The sequence below is a fragment of the Schistocerca serialis genome, chromosome 1, assembly GCF_023864345.2.
Source record: "Schistocerca serialis cubense isolate TAMUIC-IGC-003099 chromosome 1, iqSchSeri2.2, whole genome shotgun sequence".
In the NCBI taxonomy this organism is placed as follows: domain Eukaryota; kingdom Metazoa; phylum Arthropoda; class Insecta; order Orthoptera; family Acrididae; genus Schistocerca; species Schistocerca serialis.
This window is the reverse complement of record NC_064638.1, coordinates 714977759-714996578: the sequence shown is the minus strand read 5'-3', so window position 1 is coordinate 714996578 and position 18820 is coordinate 714977759. Positions and strand designations below refer to the sequence as shown.

General features: G+C 42.9%; 1 protein-coding gene across 1 annotated transcript in view; it reads right to left on the bottom strand.

Annotated features, from left to right (window-relative positions):
- LOC126426960 (uncharacterized) overlaps positions 1-18820 on the bottom strand; it is a 1049247-nt gene that overhangs the window by 816085 nt on the left and 214342 nt on the right. Inside the window, exon 2 of the mRNA XM_050089126.1 lies at positions 17376-17429. Within this exon, the coding sequence (XP_049945083.1) occupies positions 17376-17420 (45 nt within the window). The 5' untranslated portion in view covers positions 17421-17429. The remainder of the gene's footprint in view (positions 1-17375; positions 17430-18820) is intronic.

Genomic DNA, 18820 nt, shown 5'->3' with positions numbered 1-18820 from the left:
TAGATTGCGAAGGCTCTCCAACTATACTGGAATAGAACCTCAGCATCGAACGAAATGGAGATAATGCTTGAAACCCAGGCACAGGTCCCCTTATCAAATGAAACTACGTGGCTCCAGAGATCTTTTCAAGTCTCAAACATCTGTGATGTCCATACGCAGATTGAAGCGAAGAATGAAGATATGTATCGACGCAGGTATTCAAACCAGAGTGTTCTGCTCACTAGGCCGACCCGACAACCACTACGCCGCCCTGGCACAGTGGCTTTGCAGAACTGCATAGACTACCCTAGCACGCCTCCCTCCTCAGTCCAAACTGACCTGAAGAGGTCTCTCGAACCATATAGTTTCATCGGACTTAATTATTTGTTTAGGTATGCTATGTAGTGCATTACTGGATTACACTTGTAAAAATATCACTTTGATATGCACTCCGTAGTAACCACAGAAACACAGTCTTGTAAAGCTTTTTTGCCTCTTAAGCTATTTTGAGAACATACAAACCTTTATTTATGAAGCTTTTGCTGGACCATATGTTATTTGTATAAGAGCTGATAAATGTAACAAGTGCCCCAGTATAAATACAGTAACTATCCACCATCTTGTGTTACACTGATTATAACCCTATTGTCAATATAAAGGGCGCCCAAAAATTGATATAAGTTTTCAGAATTTCGTAACGTAGCGTAACCAGCAGAGAATTCGTCCGGAACCTACACAAAACTAGCACAAACATCAAAAACTATTTCTGGAGCGAGAATGAGCCTACATGAGAAACTGTCAAGATCTTCACAGCTATTAGCTCTTCACTTATCAAAATATTATCAACGACGAGGTCTGTCTTGGTCCTTACTATGACTTTGTTGCGTCCGAGTGACACCAGTCTATGTTTGTTGAGTTCTGCCGATAACCACTGAATGTAGTAGTATCGGGGCATCTGGATGCTCAATATTCCATTTCTTCACCTGAGACGTGATTTATGCTGTCGGGCTATGTGAACTCGTAGGAGATATGTGCTGAACAGCCATGGAGTAATATATTGTTAAGACTTGTGTTCGCCAGTCAGTTTCTTGGCCAGTTTTATTTACAGCAACTGATAGTAACTTTGGCAACTGAATGGCGACGTATGTAACTTGATGCATTGCAATCTGTTCGGAGAATACAACACCCACCCCTCCAATCACTCTCCTCTCCCCTCCCATTCCCCCTGGGGCAATGAGATTTTAAGTACCCCCTCCCCATCGTCATCTTCATCATTTCTAGCAGGGGCACCTGACTGGATGTGGTTCACTTTGAAGCTTGGCGTAATAGACGAAGGACCAGAGTGTGTCTGTTCGTTTGTAACAAATTGTGTTAAGCCATGTCACTCAAGGTCTATTTGTTATGAACAATTTTGTCATTTAAGGTATCAGCAGAGACCACACCCTGGCAGTTATGTAAGTATTCTCATTCTTTCCAAATTTGATGTATTTTTCACCCATTTTCATATTTTTTCTGTATTTTTGCCACCTTTTACATAGTTTTCCACATTCCTTTCGTACTTTTCCAAACTTTTAGCCACTGACGTGAGTGCCATTTCACTGCTCTCAAAATCACGTCATGTTGATCTCAGCCAACCACGATGCAGCATGGGTCTGAATTATTTATCGTTGCTGAGCCACAACTCCATTACTAATGTGTGTGACATCATAGTATGCTCATATGAGATGGAGATAATGACGTTATAGCACACTCTATAAGCACTGCAGTTTTACCGATTTCCGGCCATAGATACAATATGTAAAGGAAATAGCACACCATGGTAGGTAAACCACTACCTAAGTCACCACCATATTACTACATTGTGCTCGTAGCAAAATTTTGAGGTTAACCGATTTCCAACCTGAGTGCTACAAAATACGAACCTATAGATAGGGTCCTAATGTCTCTTATCTTACGTTGGCACTGAATGTGTTTTCACGAAAAGAACATGTTGCTTGAACCTACCGGTAACACGTCCAGCATTACGCTATTGTTTTTGGGCGAAGTTTTCTGCTTAGCTGTAGGGGAGGTGGGGCAGTGTTTAGCATACCCGCAAGCACTGGAGTGCAATGTCTCCAGTAGTGCACTAAATCTAAAATTACTCATGACCTCTGCAGTAACCAGGGTGTCAGTCAGTTAAAACCACAGACTTGAGTCCGTTAGTGCCCCATACCAAGATTTTCCCACACAGACTTCGCATCGATCCCAAAAGGCTTCGTTGCCTGCAGATGGTTTGTAAAGAGGCGTTCCATAGCCAGACAAGCAACAGTATGGCTTGGTGGGGAAGTACGAGTAGCGAGGAACTGACACGCCTGACACACCATGAGCAGCTGCCGCCAGATGGGAAGTGATGGATCCCCAGTCTCAGGACAGAGGCTGGTCCTGTAGGCACCTGTGACCAACCTGATCCCCTCATCAATGATCTTCATGTACAAACGCCTCGCTGACCTGTACACTGTGCACTCATAATCCAGCAACTATTGCACAAAAGCCTTGTAAAACTGTAACAGACGCGTCCTGTCTGCTCGCCAAGAGCTGTGGCTAATGCGCTTCAGTGCCTTCTGGGACCTAGCCTGCAGGTCCTTCAGGTGGTTACACAAAAACACACTTCTCTGCAGAAAATGTGAAACTAGTCTTCACAGCCAACTCCTCCACCCCCTTTACTGTAAGTTGCAACTGACGAGTTGCTATTGCAACACTGGAGGAGGTACAGAAAATTGCAAAACTGTCTACAAATAAGGATCATTGTACGGGACCCTTCACTGTAGACGTGATACTGTTTAGGGCTATGGCAAAGAGAGTAACACTTAAAACACTGCCCAGAGGGACACCACTCTCGTACTGAAACTATCTGACAGCACATCACCAACTTGATGAGCTGAAAAAACTACACTGATAAGGAGAACGCAATTAAGATGGGGAGACGGCCACGGAAGCCCAACTGGCGAATCTGCCTGAGAAAATGGTGTCTCCATGTAGTGTCATACGCCGTACAGATATCACAACATATATGTACCAATGAAATATTGTTTACGTAGGAAAGCCTCCTGAACAGCCACCTCTAGCTAGGTCAGGTTGTTGACAGTGTATCGAAATCTCTTGAATCCACACTCAGAGTGATTTAGGAGCTGCCTGGTCTCTACCATCCAGACCAGGCGACAGCTGAGCATTCGCTCCAAGGTCTTTCCAACATGGGTCGTTAAGGCCACGCTCTGGTAACTATTGGGACACACTTGGTCCTTTCTTGCTTTGAGAAGAAGTACCAAAACTGCCTCCCTCCACGAGTTGGGAAAGCTGGCTGTCTGCCAAATGGAATTAAAACATTGTAACAGGGCTTCCCTTGAAGTTAGTTGCAAGTTACGTAATATTCTTTCACATGTGATCGTGATATTGAGTACTGTATCACGAGCCACAGACAGTACTGAATACAGTTCCCACATGGAGAATGGGCAGTTGTAGGACCCCGAATTGTTAGACCTGAAGTCCAAATCGCCCCTTTTCATGGTGGCACAATAATGATGGAACACTGGATTCTGGCTGGCATTGGCAGTAGCCAGCGCAAATTCTCTGGCATTATCTGTGCGATGTCTCCTGGTGTTGTTTGGTGACACACTTGATTTAACAACGCTGCTATAGGTAACTCACTGCCTTTTACCGAAATCCTCCTGATGTGTTCCTATACTGCAATAGAACAAGTCCATGCATCGGGCATGTATGTGTGTGCTGTCCTTAGGTTAGTTAGGTTTAAGTAGTTCTCCTTGATGATGCAACGAGCCTTTGCCCCAGCTAATTGAAAGGCTGCGGGTTTTCTGACATTGGGCGGCACTCAAACCCTCGCAGAACCGCTCGCCTTGCCTAGATGACTGAACAGCACTAGTCAGTCCACCAAGGGACAGGTGGCCTCCTAGGATGACAATAGCACTTCCGGATGGAGAAGTCAGTGGCATGATGGCTTACTCGTGCAATATGGTCTCTGCCCACCCCGGGTTACTGCCACAGCGATCGACAGATAGCTCGCTGGACAGCATCCAGTTGGCTCTGCTGATCATCCATCATGGTTGTGTCGTTTCACGAAGAGCTCCATCCAGTAGGTGAATAAGGAGTGGAAAGTTGTCACTGGAATAATGAAGGTCTCAGTGACTTCCCATTGAACAGAGTCTGCAAGGGTTGGCGAGCAGGAAGAAAGGTCGACGGCTGAGAATGACCCAGTAGCAGCGCAGACATTAGTGGGAGTGCATGTTGATATGCACAGCTTGTAAGATGTCATGACACACTGTAAAACACAACTCCGAGGGCAAGCAGAGGTCGAGTGTCATAATGCGTTACAAGCATTGACGTAGGAGAAATGTTTGGGGGAGCTGTTCTATAAGACCCATTAGAGGCTCAGAGTCAATCGCATCGTGCAGAGGTGAATACAGCGCGCGAACTGTGATTCTCTGACACACATAAACTTCAACAGCGTGCAGGTCAGTAGCCTGGGGAGAGCAAAGGAGTGTTGTGCTTTATCGGCAAAAGTAGCGTCCCCTCCCTAGACCCTTTCCCCAGTCAGGTCATCTTGCGACTGGGTGTATGGTTCAATAGTACAGGGGCATCACATGCTTTAAAATGCGTCTCCTGCAAACACAACAACAGGGGGCGTTCCTTTGCTAACAATTTCATTTGCTTCATGTGTCGTGATACCATTAATGTCCCACTCTAATATGGGAGCTATCTGTCACGCAGATTGTACTTTCACCCTGTCTTTCCAACATGGTGGTGAGCCGGTAATGGGTGAAGGTTCAGTGTGGGGAGGAAATGTGTGCCCGAGGTCGACGTCAAGGTCCAACGGCTCTGTAGATGAATCATGAGAGATGTGACGGAGAGGAATGTCGACAGCGCCAGAATTCTTGCTTCCTATCTTCACTGGCAGATGATTCTTTGTCCCAGACTTCGGTTTTTGGCCTGGGGAGGTTTCGGAGCCACCACCGCATACATGGTAGTGGCAGCGCTGGATGGCAGAGTAGTCGGATACTCTGGAGCAGCAGGGAGCTCCGCAATATTGGCAACCACAGCCTTGTCTGATGTTCTGGGAGGAGATACCGGCTTCAAGGTAGCTACGGCAGCCCAAGTGCATCTACAAACGCAGGTACTAGCGCTTGCAATACCAACCTCTGCTTGTGCAGCCCCATCAGTCTTCTAAGCACACTCCATCACAACTTTAACATTCAAGTTTGTTTGGAGGATTTGAACAGTTTTATACGCTATTTGGAAGCCCTGTGTCTTCAGTATGTTCGCCAACAGAAGATGTCTCGAAAACAGATAAGTGAAGCGCACAAGGCATTAAAACTGCGTGTTTTTTGACAGTCCCAAAGTAATAATTATTAATCGAGCCTGATATTTTACCCAACTGTGGCAGGCAGCACCACAGAAGTTGAAAAGTGTATAAAGTTTCGAGATATCCAGCGTTAAATAAATTTTGTTGTCTTCCACTCATTACTTCCCATATAACGCGTCAGCGGTCCGACCAAATTTGGACGAAACGTGGAAGCACGAGACAACGAGACAACGACGAAATCGTGATACAATCTAATCACAAGTAAGGACGAAATCCTTACCTGTGATTAGATTGTATCAGGAATCATTTACAAATTTACAGCAGTTCGTATACTTTTGGTAAAAACATTTTTTTACGCCCAGTTTCAAACAATCTTACATTAAAGAAAGGTAGATTCGGTAGAATACTAACAGTACTGACATTCTACCATGTTGCAGAAGTTTTAAAGAATCTGCTTAATCTTGTTCTTGTCCCGCTGTTCTCATTTCGTTTTCTTTGGAATTAAAATACGTTGTGTGAATGTCGTAATTAAATATAAAATACAAAGTATAATGTTTGTAATATTTACAGCTATTTTAGTATGCTACGTAACTCTCGCCAAACTTTAACATCTTCGTCAAATAGTTGGTTGCCGGAAACACATCCCACGTGCATTTTACAACTGCAGTTCGGAATGTAAAACATGAAGCAAACCACCTTATGACAGTGGCATAATTTATCCATCGCGCAGTGGGTGTAACGAAGTGTGACTCAAGCACAACATTGAACCAATCTAGTTTTGTGCACAAAATCTACATATAGTAGATAACATCAGAATTTGGTATGTGTAATAACGGTTCAGGATTTTTATATACCGGTATTTAGAAGCTAACTGAATAAATGCCGTCCGCAGACGACAAATTAGAAGAAATAAAAGAAAACATTATCAGCGTGGCAGTTTATGCTGAGTTCAAGAAGTGCTAATCGCTTTTCTCTCCTCACATATGCATATTACTGAAATCTTTCCATACGGACCTGAAACTGGGAGTGCTGTATGTGCGTGGTAGAGCTTGCCCCGCCAGCAGCAAAGGAAACGTTTCTCCGCCTAATAATGAAAAGCGTTTTTAGATAAAAATGCTACTATTGTTCAAGGTAGTCTGCTTTTGAGTCAGTGCACTTTACCAAATCAAGTTAGTTACAGTAGCTCATCTGGCGTAGCATAGAATCACATAAGTTGGCATGTCGAAAGGTTTGTTGTGTTTAACTTGAAGTTTATGTTCATACCATCAAATGACACTTGGATTTGTCCTGAAAGCCTGCATAATGCAAGACAACGATTTTAAGCCCTTCTTTGTTTACTTAATCTAAGTAATCAGATTCTCAGACCTTGTTAACAATTGCTTTTGTGCCGCCTGCTTCGATTCATGCTGTCGTTAGTACCTATCACTCGTGCACTTCAGTACATCCGTTCATGCCCCGGGGAATCGTTTCTTCTGTGTACTGACTCCGTGAGCAGCCTACAAGCTATCGACCAGTGCTACCCTCTCCATCCTTTCGTAGCGTCCATCCAGGAGTCCACCTATGCCCTGGACCGGTCCCATCGTTCAGTGGTGCTCGTATGGACCCCAGGACACGTCGGCATCCTAGGCAACGAACTTGCCAACAGGCGGCAACTTCAATTGTGTGTTATCCCAGAAGGACCAACATCCGCATTTCACCACATGCAAGGAACTCAAGCTGCTTGTGCATGAACTGAAAAGGTCTTCGGCTGCTATAACACCATTGTTCCCTTTCCAGCAACAAATGTATTTAGGCATCTAAATGGCAGGGTGCCAAGTCCGGGAAACAGCATATTTGTTTCAACAATTTTTAGATCATCCCTCGTTTTCTGAGTGCCAAAGCACCTTTCTCGGCTACTGCTTTGTCCCGATAAAACGTTCTTTCCTTTTACTTTTTTATTTCAGGCCGCCGCCTCCTCATTTTTTCTTTTTTTACTGATTCCGTCCAGAACAATGGCAGAATAATCGCTACTTCGGGCCCAGCAAATGACCTGGGGGGGTCTCTGCAGACATCATGAGACTCTGGCATAAAATGGGGGTGATACGTGATTACAAGAACTCAGCAAGAGAGTTCTCACAGCCTCTGTCACCTCAGTTCTCCAACTTCCTACCTACACGTGGTGCCCCTGTTAAGCCGAGCAACTCAGCGGAAGGTTGGGTAACCAACCCCAGCGGGAAACTGAGTCGGTGAGCAGATAGGACTTGGAGGACAGTGGAAGGCAACGGGAAACCACCACTGAACTATCCCAAGAAAACCCATTGGCTTCGCTCAGCTCAAAATGTTCCGGAGTTTCAAGTTCCCCCATCGGATCTCCGGGGGGAACCAGGTTGAGAGGAGCTTCACGAAGCGTAAGATGGGGCAAAGAGAAGCACTGCATAGGAACATGGAATGTAAGATCCATGAATCAAGGAAAACTAGACACATTGAAAAGACATATTGGGAATAAGTGAAATGAGGTGGACTGGCATGGGAGAATTTGCTTCGGATGGCCATATGGTGTATTATTCTGGGCATGATAACAACAGAAGTAATGGAGTAGCCTTCATAGTTAGTGATAAAATGAGAAAAGCTGTAATGGGATGCAAATATAAAAATGATAGAATGATGTCCATCAGACTTCAAGGTCAGCCCCTCAACATCACAGTAATTCAAGTTTATGCACCAACAACCGATGCTGAAAAGGAAATTATTGACCAGTTCTATGGAGATTTACAAGAATTACTACTGTCAGCACCAAAAACGGATATCGTCTTCATAGTTGGAGATTGGAATGCAAAAGTGGGAAATCAAGCTGTAGAAGGTATAACAGGGAAATATGGTCTTGCTACAACAAATGAAGCTGGACAGAGACTCCTAGAATTCTGCCAAGAAAATTCATTGATAATTACTAATACACTGTTTCAACAACCAAAACGACGCCTATATACCTGGACTTCGCCAGATGGCCAACACCGGAAGCAAATTGATTACATACTTTGTAATCAGAGGTGGAAGAGCGCGGTTCAGTCAGCTACAACAAGACCTGGGGCTGACTGCGGATCAGATCATGAGCTCCTGATTGCAAAATTTCGGCTGAAACTTCAGAATGTAGCAAAAAGTATCCCAACTTGCAGATACGACCTTAACTATATACCCTCCGACTACGCTGTAGAGGTACAAAACAGATTTAATGTATTACAGCTGGAGGACAAAAGCTCGAAAGAGATGTGGAGAGAAGTAGCTAATACTGTCAAGGAGGCCGCAGAGAAATATATTCCCAAGAAAAGGAACAGTAAGAAGGCTAGATCGCCATCAGTTGAGCCACTGCAAGTTGCAGAAGAACGAAGGAAAGCAAAAATCAAGGGAGATAGATCAGCTATGTTTGAATTAAATAAAGATTTTCAGAAATTAGCTAAAAGAGATAAAAAATATCTTCTTTAATGAACAGTGCAAGGAAGTTGAAGACAGTAACGGAATGGAGAAGACAAGAGATCTTTATAAGAAAATTAGAGAAATTAAAGGAAAATTCCAGGCAAAAATTGGAATGATAAAAGATAGAAACGGGAACGATCTGAGTGAAGCAGAGGATGTCAAGGAAAGATGGGCAGAATACGTAGAAGACCTATACAAGAAAGAACTGCATAATGACAGGGCTCCTACTGCTGATGTTAATGTTAATTTAGACCTAGAGCCAGATATTTTGGAGAGCGAAATCCAGTGGGCCCTTGAAAATATGGCTGATAACAAAACTAGTGGACACGATGAAATACCAGCAGAATTGTTTAAAGTCACTGGAAAGGATGCAGTCAAAGTGCTGCACTCAATATGTCAAGAAATATGGATCACGCAGCAGTGGCCAGAAGACTGGAAAAGATCAGTATTCATCCCCATTCCAAAAACGAGAAGTTCTAAAGAATGCTCAGATTACCGAACAATCGCACTTATTTCACATGCTAGCGAAGTTATGTTGAAAATCTTACAAAACAGACTTCGCCAATATCTAGATCGAGAGCTACCAGAAGAACAAGCTGGATTTAGGAAAGGAAGAGGAACTAGAGATCAAATTGCTAACATTCGGTGGATTATGGAAAAAGCGAGATAATTCCAGAAAGATGTGTACCTCTGCTTTATTGACTACGCCAAAACCTTTGACTGCGTCGATCACAACAAATTATGGAACGTACTGAAAAACATGGGTGTACCAGATCACCTCATTCATCTGATACGGAGTTTATACCTTGACCAAGGAGCCACGGTGAGAACTATGTATGGAACAACGAAATGGATAAATATTCAGAAAGGAGTCCGGCAAGGCTGCATACTGTCACCGTACTTATTAATTCTGTATGCAGAACATGTTATGAGGAATGCGAGGCTAGATGAAGGAGAAACAGGAATTAAAATAGCTGGAATAAATGTAAACAACCTCAGGTACGCGGATGATACGATCCTGTTGGCAGAAAGTGAAGAAGAATTGAGAACACTCTTACTGAAGGTGAAAGACGAAAGTGAAAAGGCCGGTCTTATGTTGAATGTGAAGAAAACGAAAATTAAGGCAACTACACCTACCAATTCGTGGGATATAGCAGGAGAAACCATGGAGGTAGTGATCACATTCAGTTATCTCGGTTCCCAGATATCTGCTGATGGCGACTGCCTTGACAAGGGTATAAGGTCCAGAGATATAACACTAGCAACAAAGATCCGTATTGTGAGGGCTATGGTCTTTCCAGTTGTGATGTATGGATGTGAGACATGGACCATTAGAAAGGCCGAACGGCGAAGAATTGACTCCTTCGAATTGTGGTGTTGGAGGAAACTTCTTAGAGTTCCATGGACTGCAAAGAGAACCAACAGATCAATATTAGGGCAAATAAAACCAGACTTCTCCCTGGAAGGTCTAATGTTAAAACAAAAGCTGACCTACTTTGGACACACAATGCGAAGGCATGCCTCGCTGGAAAAAACATTAACGCTGGGGAAGATTGAAGGAACTAGAAGAAGAGGACGTCAGAGGATGAGATGGATCGATGGCATCACAGAAGCAATGTGTTCCAGCCTGGAAGGTCTACGGGAGAAAGTGCAAGACAGGAAAAAGTGGCGTGATTTGGTTCATGGGGTCACGAAGAGTCGGAACCGACTAAACGAACAGAGAGAGAGAGAGAGAGAATCGCTACTTCTACTCTATTTTTAACCTTTACTACGTAATCACAAAAAGGGGGCCCAGAAAACATGTCTACATCCTTTCTAGCGCATGGGAATGTCTTCATCCTGCAGCATTTCTTCAACTTCAAGCTTCCTCCTGGCATTCCTTTTAGAACGTCTTGCTTGTTTGGTAATTTGAAGAGCGGGTCTTTCAGCTTCATGCACCCATTGCCTGTCACACGCAAGCAATTGACCTTCCATATTAGAGCCACATTTTATGCCTAAATTTCTCAGGACTTCCAAAGTCCCTATCACTCCATCACTGAAACATATCACTGCATCTAGTACGCCAACTTTTAAGGTATTTAGTCCAACAAAAATATTCTTGGGTAATCTTTCCCATATACAATGGTTGAAACTTTCATTTGTATTCTGAGTGCTCCCATGAATACATTTACTACGCAAAACAGGGTCACTCAGGTCTCTAAAAATTGGTTTTATTTCATTCGTAACAGACTCCGGAAGAGAATGCTTACGATGGTATATTTGAGCACTTTCTTTTGCTTTTTGGTAACCACACCAAGAAACTGCTCCTTTAGGGCAAAGTCCGTAAACAGAGTGGTCATCTGTGGACAACTTATGAAAGTAGGAGGCCCATACAGCTTTTCTCATTGCTGTAACATCATTCAGAGGTGCAGTTCGTCTAAAGGCCAGCCCACAATAACTCTGAGGAGGGTGTATTTCAGTTTCTGTCAATCTCCCTCGGCCAGACAGAGATTTTCCATCATACAGCAACTTTTCCTTCATTTCTCCTCCTAGCTTCCTCAATATAGCACCCATCCCCTTATGCACATGTCTACAACACTCCAGTTTTTTTTTTTTTACCACGGTATCACCATAATCATTGAACTCATTAATTTTATTGAAAGCTTTGTGAGTCCCTATGGCCTAGGTACTTCGTATATCTAACGTTATAGCCGGCCGCGGTGGTCTAGTGGTTCTAGGCGCGCAGTCCGGAACCACGGGACTGCTACGGTCGCAAGTTCAAATCCTGCCTCGGGCATGGATGTATGTGATGTCCTTAGGTTAGTTAGGTTTAAGTAGTTCTAAGTTCTAGGGGACTGATGACCACAGAAGTTAAGTCCCATAGTGCTCAGAGCCATTTGAACCATTTTAGCCATCTAACGTTATAAACTGGCACCGACCTCTGAAATATTTTTAGAGTTCCATCACACTCCATACCCCATAATTCTTAGAACACTGATGTTCAATATGTCCTTCAGTGTTACCATGGGAGGTGTGGCAGCACTTACATAAGCACTCAACATCAACAACTTTTCCATGCTCCAGAGAAGTAGCACTTACAACACCATTCAAGGAACGATGTCCTCGACGTTGCCATGGCCCATCAAGTGCAACAGCATTGTCCCTGGTTCCACTAATATTTACAGTTTCTTCTACTGCACGTGTCATAGATGCTTTAGAGTTTATACAGAACCATCAAGGCACCTAAAAGTATTTTTATGTACTTGCTGAACCTACTGGGAGGAGGAGGAAGGTCCATCAAATCACAAAACGTTTGCGCAACCTTTTTTTCCTTTTCCTATTGCACGCATTGCACACACTAACTTCAAATACACATCATATGTTTCAAATGGCTCGGAGCACTATGGGACTTAACATCTGAAGCCATCAGTCCCCTAGACTTAGAACTACTTAAACCTAACTAAACGAAGGACATCACACACATCCGTGCCCGAGGCAGGATTCGAACCTGCGACCGTAGCAGCAGCGCGGTTCCGGACTGAAGCGCCTTGAACCGCTCGGTCAAGCAGCCGGCCGCATAATATGAATTATGTACAATGTTCGAAGTCATTTTCGAGGTAGGTTTATTGCAGGATATACACAGAACAACTAATTTTGACATTAAACCCTCCACGCAACTTCTTTGTTCAGTTATTTCCAGACAGCCTACACCATCACATTGTTTACATTTCGCCACTCCCTTTATGAAAGGAGATGCGATGCCCACATCAACAACAGCAAATCCACTACAAACAGTATCATTGTTAACATAAAAATTTGAACCACCAGAAGGCGTGCCATGTGGGAGTTTCTTTCCTGAAGAACTGATACATAGGTTACTTTCAACAGTGTGGCTTGCTTCATTTGTGAAATGGTTACCACGGAATTTCCTTTTACTGAATTTCTTGATACGTGGCATAGTTTGTATTTGTTGCACACTAAAAGATATGTACCTCCACAAATATAAGTAGCACTTGGGCAACAATCATTCAGTAGCACGTGAAGAAACTGCTTCAGCGAAACAAAAGTAAATACTCGCATAGATAATCATTTACAGACACTAGAAAGCTGTACTGTTACCAACATATACAATGTATCACACGTATAATCGCTGGAAACAGAAAGTTCACAGTTCTTTTCGAAATAATACTGGTTTCTGTAACGAATAGAGTGGGTGTGGCGGCAAAATTTGGTATATGCAGATCATTTTTCATCATCGTAGTTGGAAAGACTATAGAATTTAATAAAGTCATAAAAAATTTTCGATTTTTCCACCACTTATAAGTACCATGTATACTTAAAAAGCCATATAAACAGAACTATTCCGCATACGAATCTCTCAATATTCTTACTTGATTGTATAACATGTACAAAAATAATACAAAAAATTGCTGCAAACGATACGCCATGCTAGACCGAGAAATTTTCTCCTCGCCTTCTTACCGTCGTGCATAGTGGAGTGTTCCCGCTCTTCGGGCTGCTTTCCCTCCCTGAAAGCCGCGAAGAAAAACTGTGCAAATGTAAGCCAGATGGTGGTTCGGAGGCGCTGGCGAGACAATCGCGGAGGCTTTTGGCCAGCTCCCATAATGGCTTCCAGGATGGTCGGGGGGGGGGGGGGGGGGGGGGTGTCGGAGGGATGGGAGCGGGCAGGCTGACGCAGGGTTAAAGCACTGCCCGGTCCAGCCACCGACGCGGCCGGGATTGCTTTCGATTTGCCGTCATCCGCTGTCGCATTACTTCTGCGCCAGGCGTGACTCCGCCAAACGGTGCCTTGTATTTTTTGTCACGCTGACGCCGCAATCTGCAGAAAACATTGCCTCCTCGGAGCGCGGTTGCGCAAATAATCGATGCAGATATTTGTACCGGCTTCTGCTCTTATGCTCTGACCTTAATCCTAACTAATGCTAGCGTGGAATAAATAAACGTTTCGAAAGGATTGTAAAAAAACTGCTGAAGTGTCAGTACGACTCGCGCACTGAGGGTTCTGTACAAACTTAATTATGTGTCTATTATGTTCATCCATTCTTTGAATCGAGAATGTCAACGATTTTTGTCTGTTATCCATATCGATACTGGCAAGATATTAGTCCCAGGAACTCCAAGACCGTGTCAAAATCTCTACAGTAGTTCCTCAGACTAGCTCTCACATACAAAATGAAGCGAGCAGTGGACATTATATGTATTTAGAGAGAGTACGTTTAATAAAACATTTTTTTATTTACTTACTAAAACCTGACAGCAACTAACGTATTATGTTTGCATCCAGTAATGTTCGCCTCTTATGTTTTTGACGGATGATAAATATTATGTATGTTCAAACAGCAAAAAGATACTTTTTATGTGATACAATGACAGTTTAAGAAGTTTGGGAATTTTTACTTTACTTGCTTTCTGAAACCTTGATTCTTGCCAAATTTCATGATTCTAAGTCAACAGAAAGTACCCTATAGGTTTTCATGAGTGGGTTTGCGACTTTCAAAATATGACGGATAAATGCCGGAATTTTTTCACAGCAATGACTTGGAAGCTTATATTGCTTACATCGTCAAGAGACCGTAGACCTTCTTAATACGTGACATACATTTGAACTTGATAAGCCGACCAGTTCCAGAGAAAAGGGGTCTTAACAGAGGAAATAAAGACGGTTAAGAAGTGAAAAAAAAATTTCATGAGATATAATTACAAATTAAGTGTTTTCGGATTTTTCCTTTAATTGGAGTGTGAAACGTTGCTACTTGTCAAATGTCATGATTCTAGGTCAACGGGAATTATCCTATAGATTTTGATGAGTGAATCTCCGAGTTTCAAAATACGTGACATAAATGGCACTGACTTAGAAGCTTAAAAATTTTACAACGTTAAGGGACCACAGAACTTAAATAGGTGACATACATTTGACCTGGATATGTTAACACGTTCCTGAGAAAAGTTTTCTTAACAGGAGGGCGGGCGGACAGGCAGACAGACGGACAACAAAGCCATCCTATAAGGTTGCAGTTCTTAAACACTGAGGCACAAAACCCTAAAAAAAAAAAAAAAAGAAAGGCTACCTACATCGTTGTTAAAAGTTCTCTTCGTCATTGTGTAGTCACTAACGATTATGAATGAGCCCGACTAGTATAAAATATTCTCTGTTTAGATAAAATCTCGAGCTTTCGACGAAATCTTCCATCGTCTTCATCGGGAACAGCTGACTGTCGTCTGTTGTTGACTAACATGACTGGAAATGCTAAACTTCCAGGTGTGAGCGGAGGTCAGGCGCGTCGCGCTATTCTCCCAAGCGCAGTTGTGAAACGTAAGGCGCAAGGAGTGTGGTGATCTTTAATTGTTAATCGTTGGCGTCGTCGTGTTTGTACTGGGCAAGTAGCGCAGTAACGCTCTCGGTGAGCAACAGGTTGTGGCTACTGCAATAACTGGTAGGCGTACGTCATCATCAAGTCACGCCGCCAGAGATGGCGTCCGTGTCTATACCGGTGGAAAGTAAGCACTTCAATGCATTCCTGTGTGTGTTGTTAGCGTCGAGAGCTCGATTTCACGCATCAATGACATTACAGCCGCTGTCCCGGCTGAAGTGGAATGGGAAAAGAGCCTAACAACTGGTACAATGGGAAATAACCTCTTTCATGCACTTCAGTGGATTGCAGAGTAAAGATACAGATGTAGAAGTCGAAGACGATGGAGCATTTCGTCGAAAGCTCGAGATTGTACCCAGATCTGATGCGCTGTGTAAACCGATAATGTTTTACAAGGATATCGGCGCGAGAAACGTCGACCTCAATGAGTCGTACTGTTATTCCTACTGAATGTTCACTCTTCCTTTTCCGCCCAGTCTATTTCCGAAAATGAATGTGAAAAAACACGGAAGAACGTTTAAATTTTGAATCCTGGTGTAAAGATTGGCAGCTAACCCTCAGCACAAATTAAAGTAATGTACGTAAATAGATTCCGGCGATCGAGCACGATTACAACTTCAAGTATCTAAAAGTTTCTGTCAGGCGTGATTTAAGGGGGGAATTTGGGAATGACCACATCAATTTCATCGTGGCAAGGACAGTAATAAACATTTTGGAGGATTCCAAGCAGGTGCAATAAACGTACGAAACAGGTCGCTAACAAAACCTTCATTTTACATATTATTGAGTACCATTACTCTCTCAGTGATCTTCACCGAATCAAATTTTTTTCCGCCATTCTAGCTTCAGATGGGTCAATCGGGACGAACAGATCGCAGTGTCATTTTCAGCCAATGGCGTCATTGGATGCGGTACGGAGGAGAGCGAAATCGGCACACTGCTCTCCCAAACGTTTTCGTCTTTGCATGCCAAAAGATTAATGAGATGGAAAAGATACGCAGATGAGCTGCTCGATTCGTCGCGTGATTGTTTAGTCAGTATATGCCAAGAACCGCTCAACTAACTTCAGTGGGAGAGATTACAAAGAAGACATTCAGCATCGCAGAAAGCGTTCCTCACAAAATCCCAAGAGCATGCATTCCATATAACTCTGGAAACGTACTGTTTATTTTACCGTTTAATGACATTAAAAGGAGAAGTAGAGAAATTCGGGTTCGTGCAGAGGGGTGTCAACCGTCTTCCTTCCTGTGTACATTCTGCCGCGCGGGATTAGCCGAGCGGTCTGAGGCGCTGCAGTCATGGACTGTGCGGCTGGTCCCGGCGGAGGCTCGAGTCCTCCCTCGGGCATGGATGTGTGTGTTTGTCCTTAGGATAAATTAGGTGAAGTAGTGTGTAAGCTTAGGGACTGATGACCTTAGCAGTTTAGTCCCATAAGATTTCACACACATTTTAACATTTTTTGTGTACATCCGCAACAGGAATAAGAAAGTGAAGGAGCGTAATGGCACTCTGACACTATACTGTTATACCCTCCGCCACGAACCGCGCAATGGACTGCGGACTACAGCGTAGGTATCACAGAACAACGATTAGCCTAGCTTTTCTTTCTTTTTGAAGCCATTTTGACTATTTTTCGACCGTGACTGTCTCAAGAAATACGTAAAGTCTTTTTTTTTATATTACTGCTACAAGTCACGAACTTTGTCAACTATTGTATTACTTATTTATTTAGCGACTTGTTTGAGGGTTAAATCTCTTCAGGCTAAATGGCATTACAAAAACAGCTTTACAATAATGTCATACTTATGTTACGTAGTCTTTTCGTAAATGCTGTGGTCATCCTGTGGAAGAAGAGCAAACTTAGTTTTCTCTTCTTCCACAGGACGACCACAGCACAGGAACAGGGAACAGGAAACAACATCTCGCTGCTCAGCCACAGCTGCAGAGAGTATTATCTGTACTGAATCAATAATGAGAGGAGGCAGAACGGATCTATGTTCTAAAACGGCTTAGGCTACTAAATTTCTCAACTGCCGGACACCTTTCGGAAGGTGACAATGTTTGATGTTCCTTCGTATCAGGCACTGCGTAACGATCTAATTAGTAACACGCGAGCGTTCTTTACGGGGAAAGAAGCGTTCTTCTTGTTTGACAGTAACTGCGATCAATACATCGTTAGAAGGGAGAAACCAGTAACACTAAAAAGCAATATGATAACTCACCTTGTAAAACGGAGTCCCCCATTCCTTTCGGCTGTTGGCGTTCATAAAGAAAACCTGTAACATAGAAGATCACAATGTACAACACAATGAAGCTTAAATTGTTATCGTAGTACACAAATTCCTTCGCGTATATTCTCATAACTCTATGATTATCTATGAGTTTCTCTAATATCGGCGAGTTATATTATGTCGTGGTAGGCCTAATTAAGTAAATATGATGTACCAAGAAATTCAAAGCAATCTGCTTTTATCAGTGCAAGCACGTAACGAATTACTACCTCCAATGGAAATTAGTTATGTAGTATACGCTCACATCTGTATGCAGTGATAATTAGATATTTCTCGTGCAATGTACTCACAGTTTTGCATGCATTTTAAATACACCAGGTAGCAGGTGCAATCTCAAATTATATGCAGGGGGGCCGGATTCAATTTCCCGCCGTGTAGGAGGTTTTATCTGCGCGGGGACTGGATGTTGAATCATCATCATGATCATCATCATCGTCGTCGTCTACACTAATTCGCCGAAGTACCCTCAAATAAAAAGTCTTGCAATCGGCAGCCTAACATCCCAGATGGCGTCTCACGGCCAAAAGTGTTACACGATCATTTCATCTTTGCTTAATGCCGACGTCAGGCTCGCTTCGTATGCTACAAAGAACAGGCAGTTTCATATTACTATCTAATTATATGTCTGCATCATACACCGTAGTTTTGAAATAATTGGATCCTACAGCGCCTCGTACGGTGATCAAATCACAACTTTAAGAAAATATTGATAGTTTACAGTTTTTAGCAGTTACAGTCCACTCTGTAATACACAGATTTTTTTGTATTTACATCTCAGTTTGGAGCGGATAAAATATCCTGTCTTAATGTAAATTAACAACGGTGGGTGCTTCGGCTTTGCTTGGCCTAAATTGGTTCTTATTGTTTTAACTACTCTTGCTCTATCCTATTTTCGGAAAAAATTTGAATGCAATCATTTTATATCCGTGTCTGCAGAAAATAATTTAGTATTTGTAGATCTAACCTACTTGCAGTTGGAGTTGGTAGTCCACAGGTCCTTACAAAAGCCTTAATGTGCAGCCACGATTTACGCAAAGATCCCTCTAGGTAACGACGACCAACACCGGTGAGAAATACATGACATTTTGCAGCAGATCGTCGTTTGAAATAGTGTATCCAATACATTCGAAATTTAATGACAAAATTTACGCGATTTGGTGACTTTTTGCAACGACAGGAAGCACTTACGCAGCAGATAGTGTGCTGAATGTGCATTTGCAATCTTAAAAGAAAAACATATGAAAAAATTAAATGGTCCACAGATTATTCAGCAGAATTCAATACATGTATGTACATACATATGAGAAAAATAATGTCGACGGAAGTGTGTAGGATCAGTGGTACATAACGGCAGATAAACCACACATTTTAAAGTG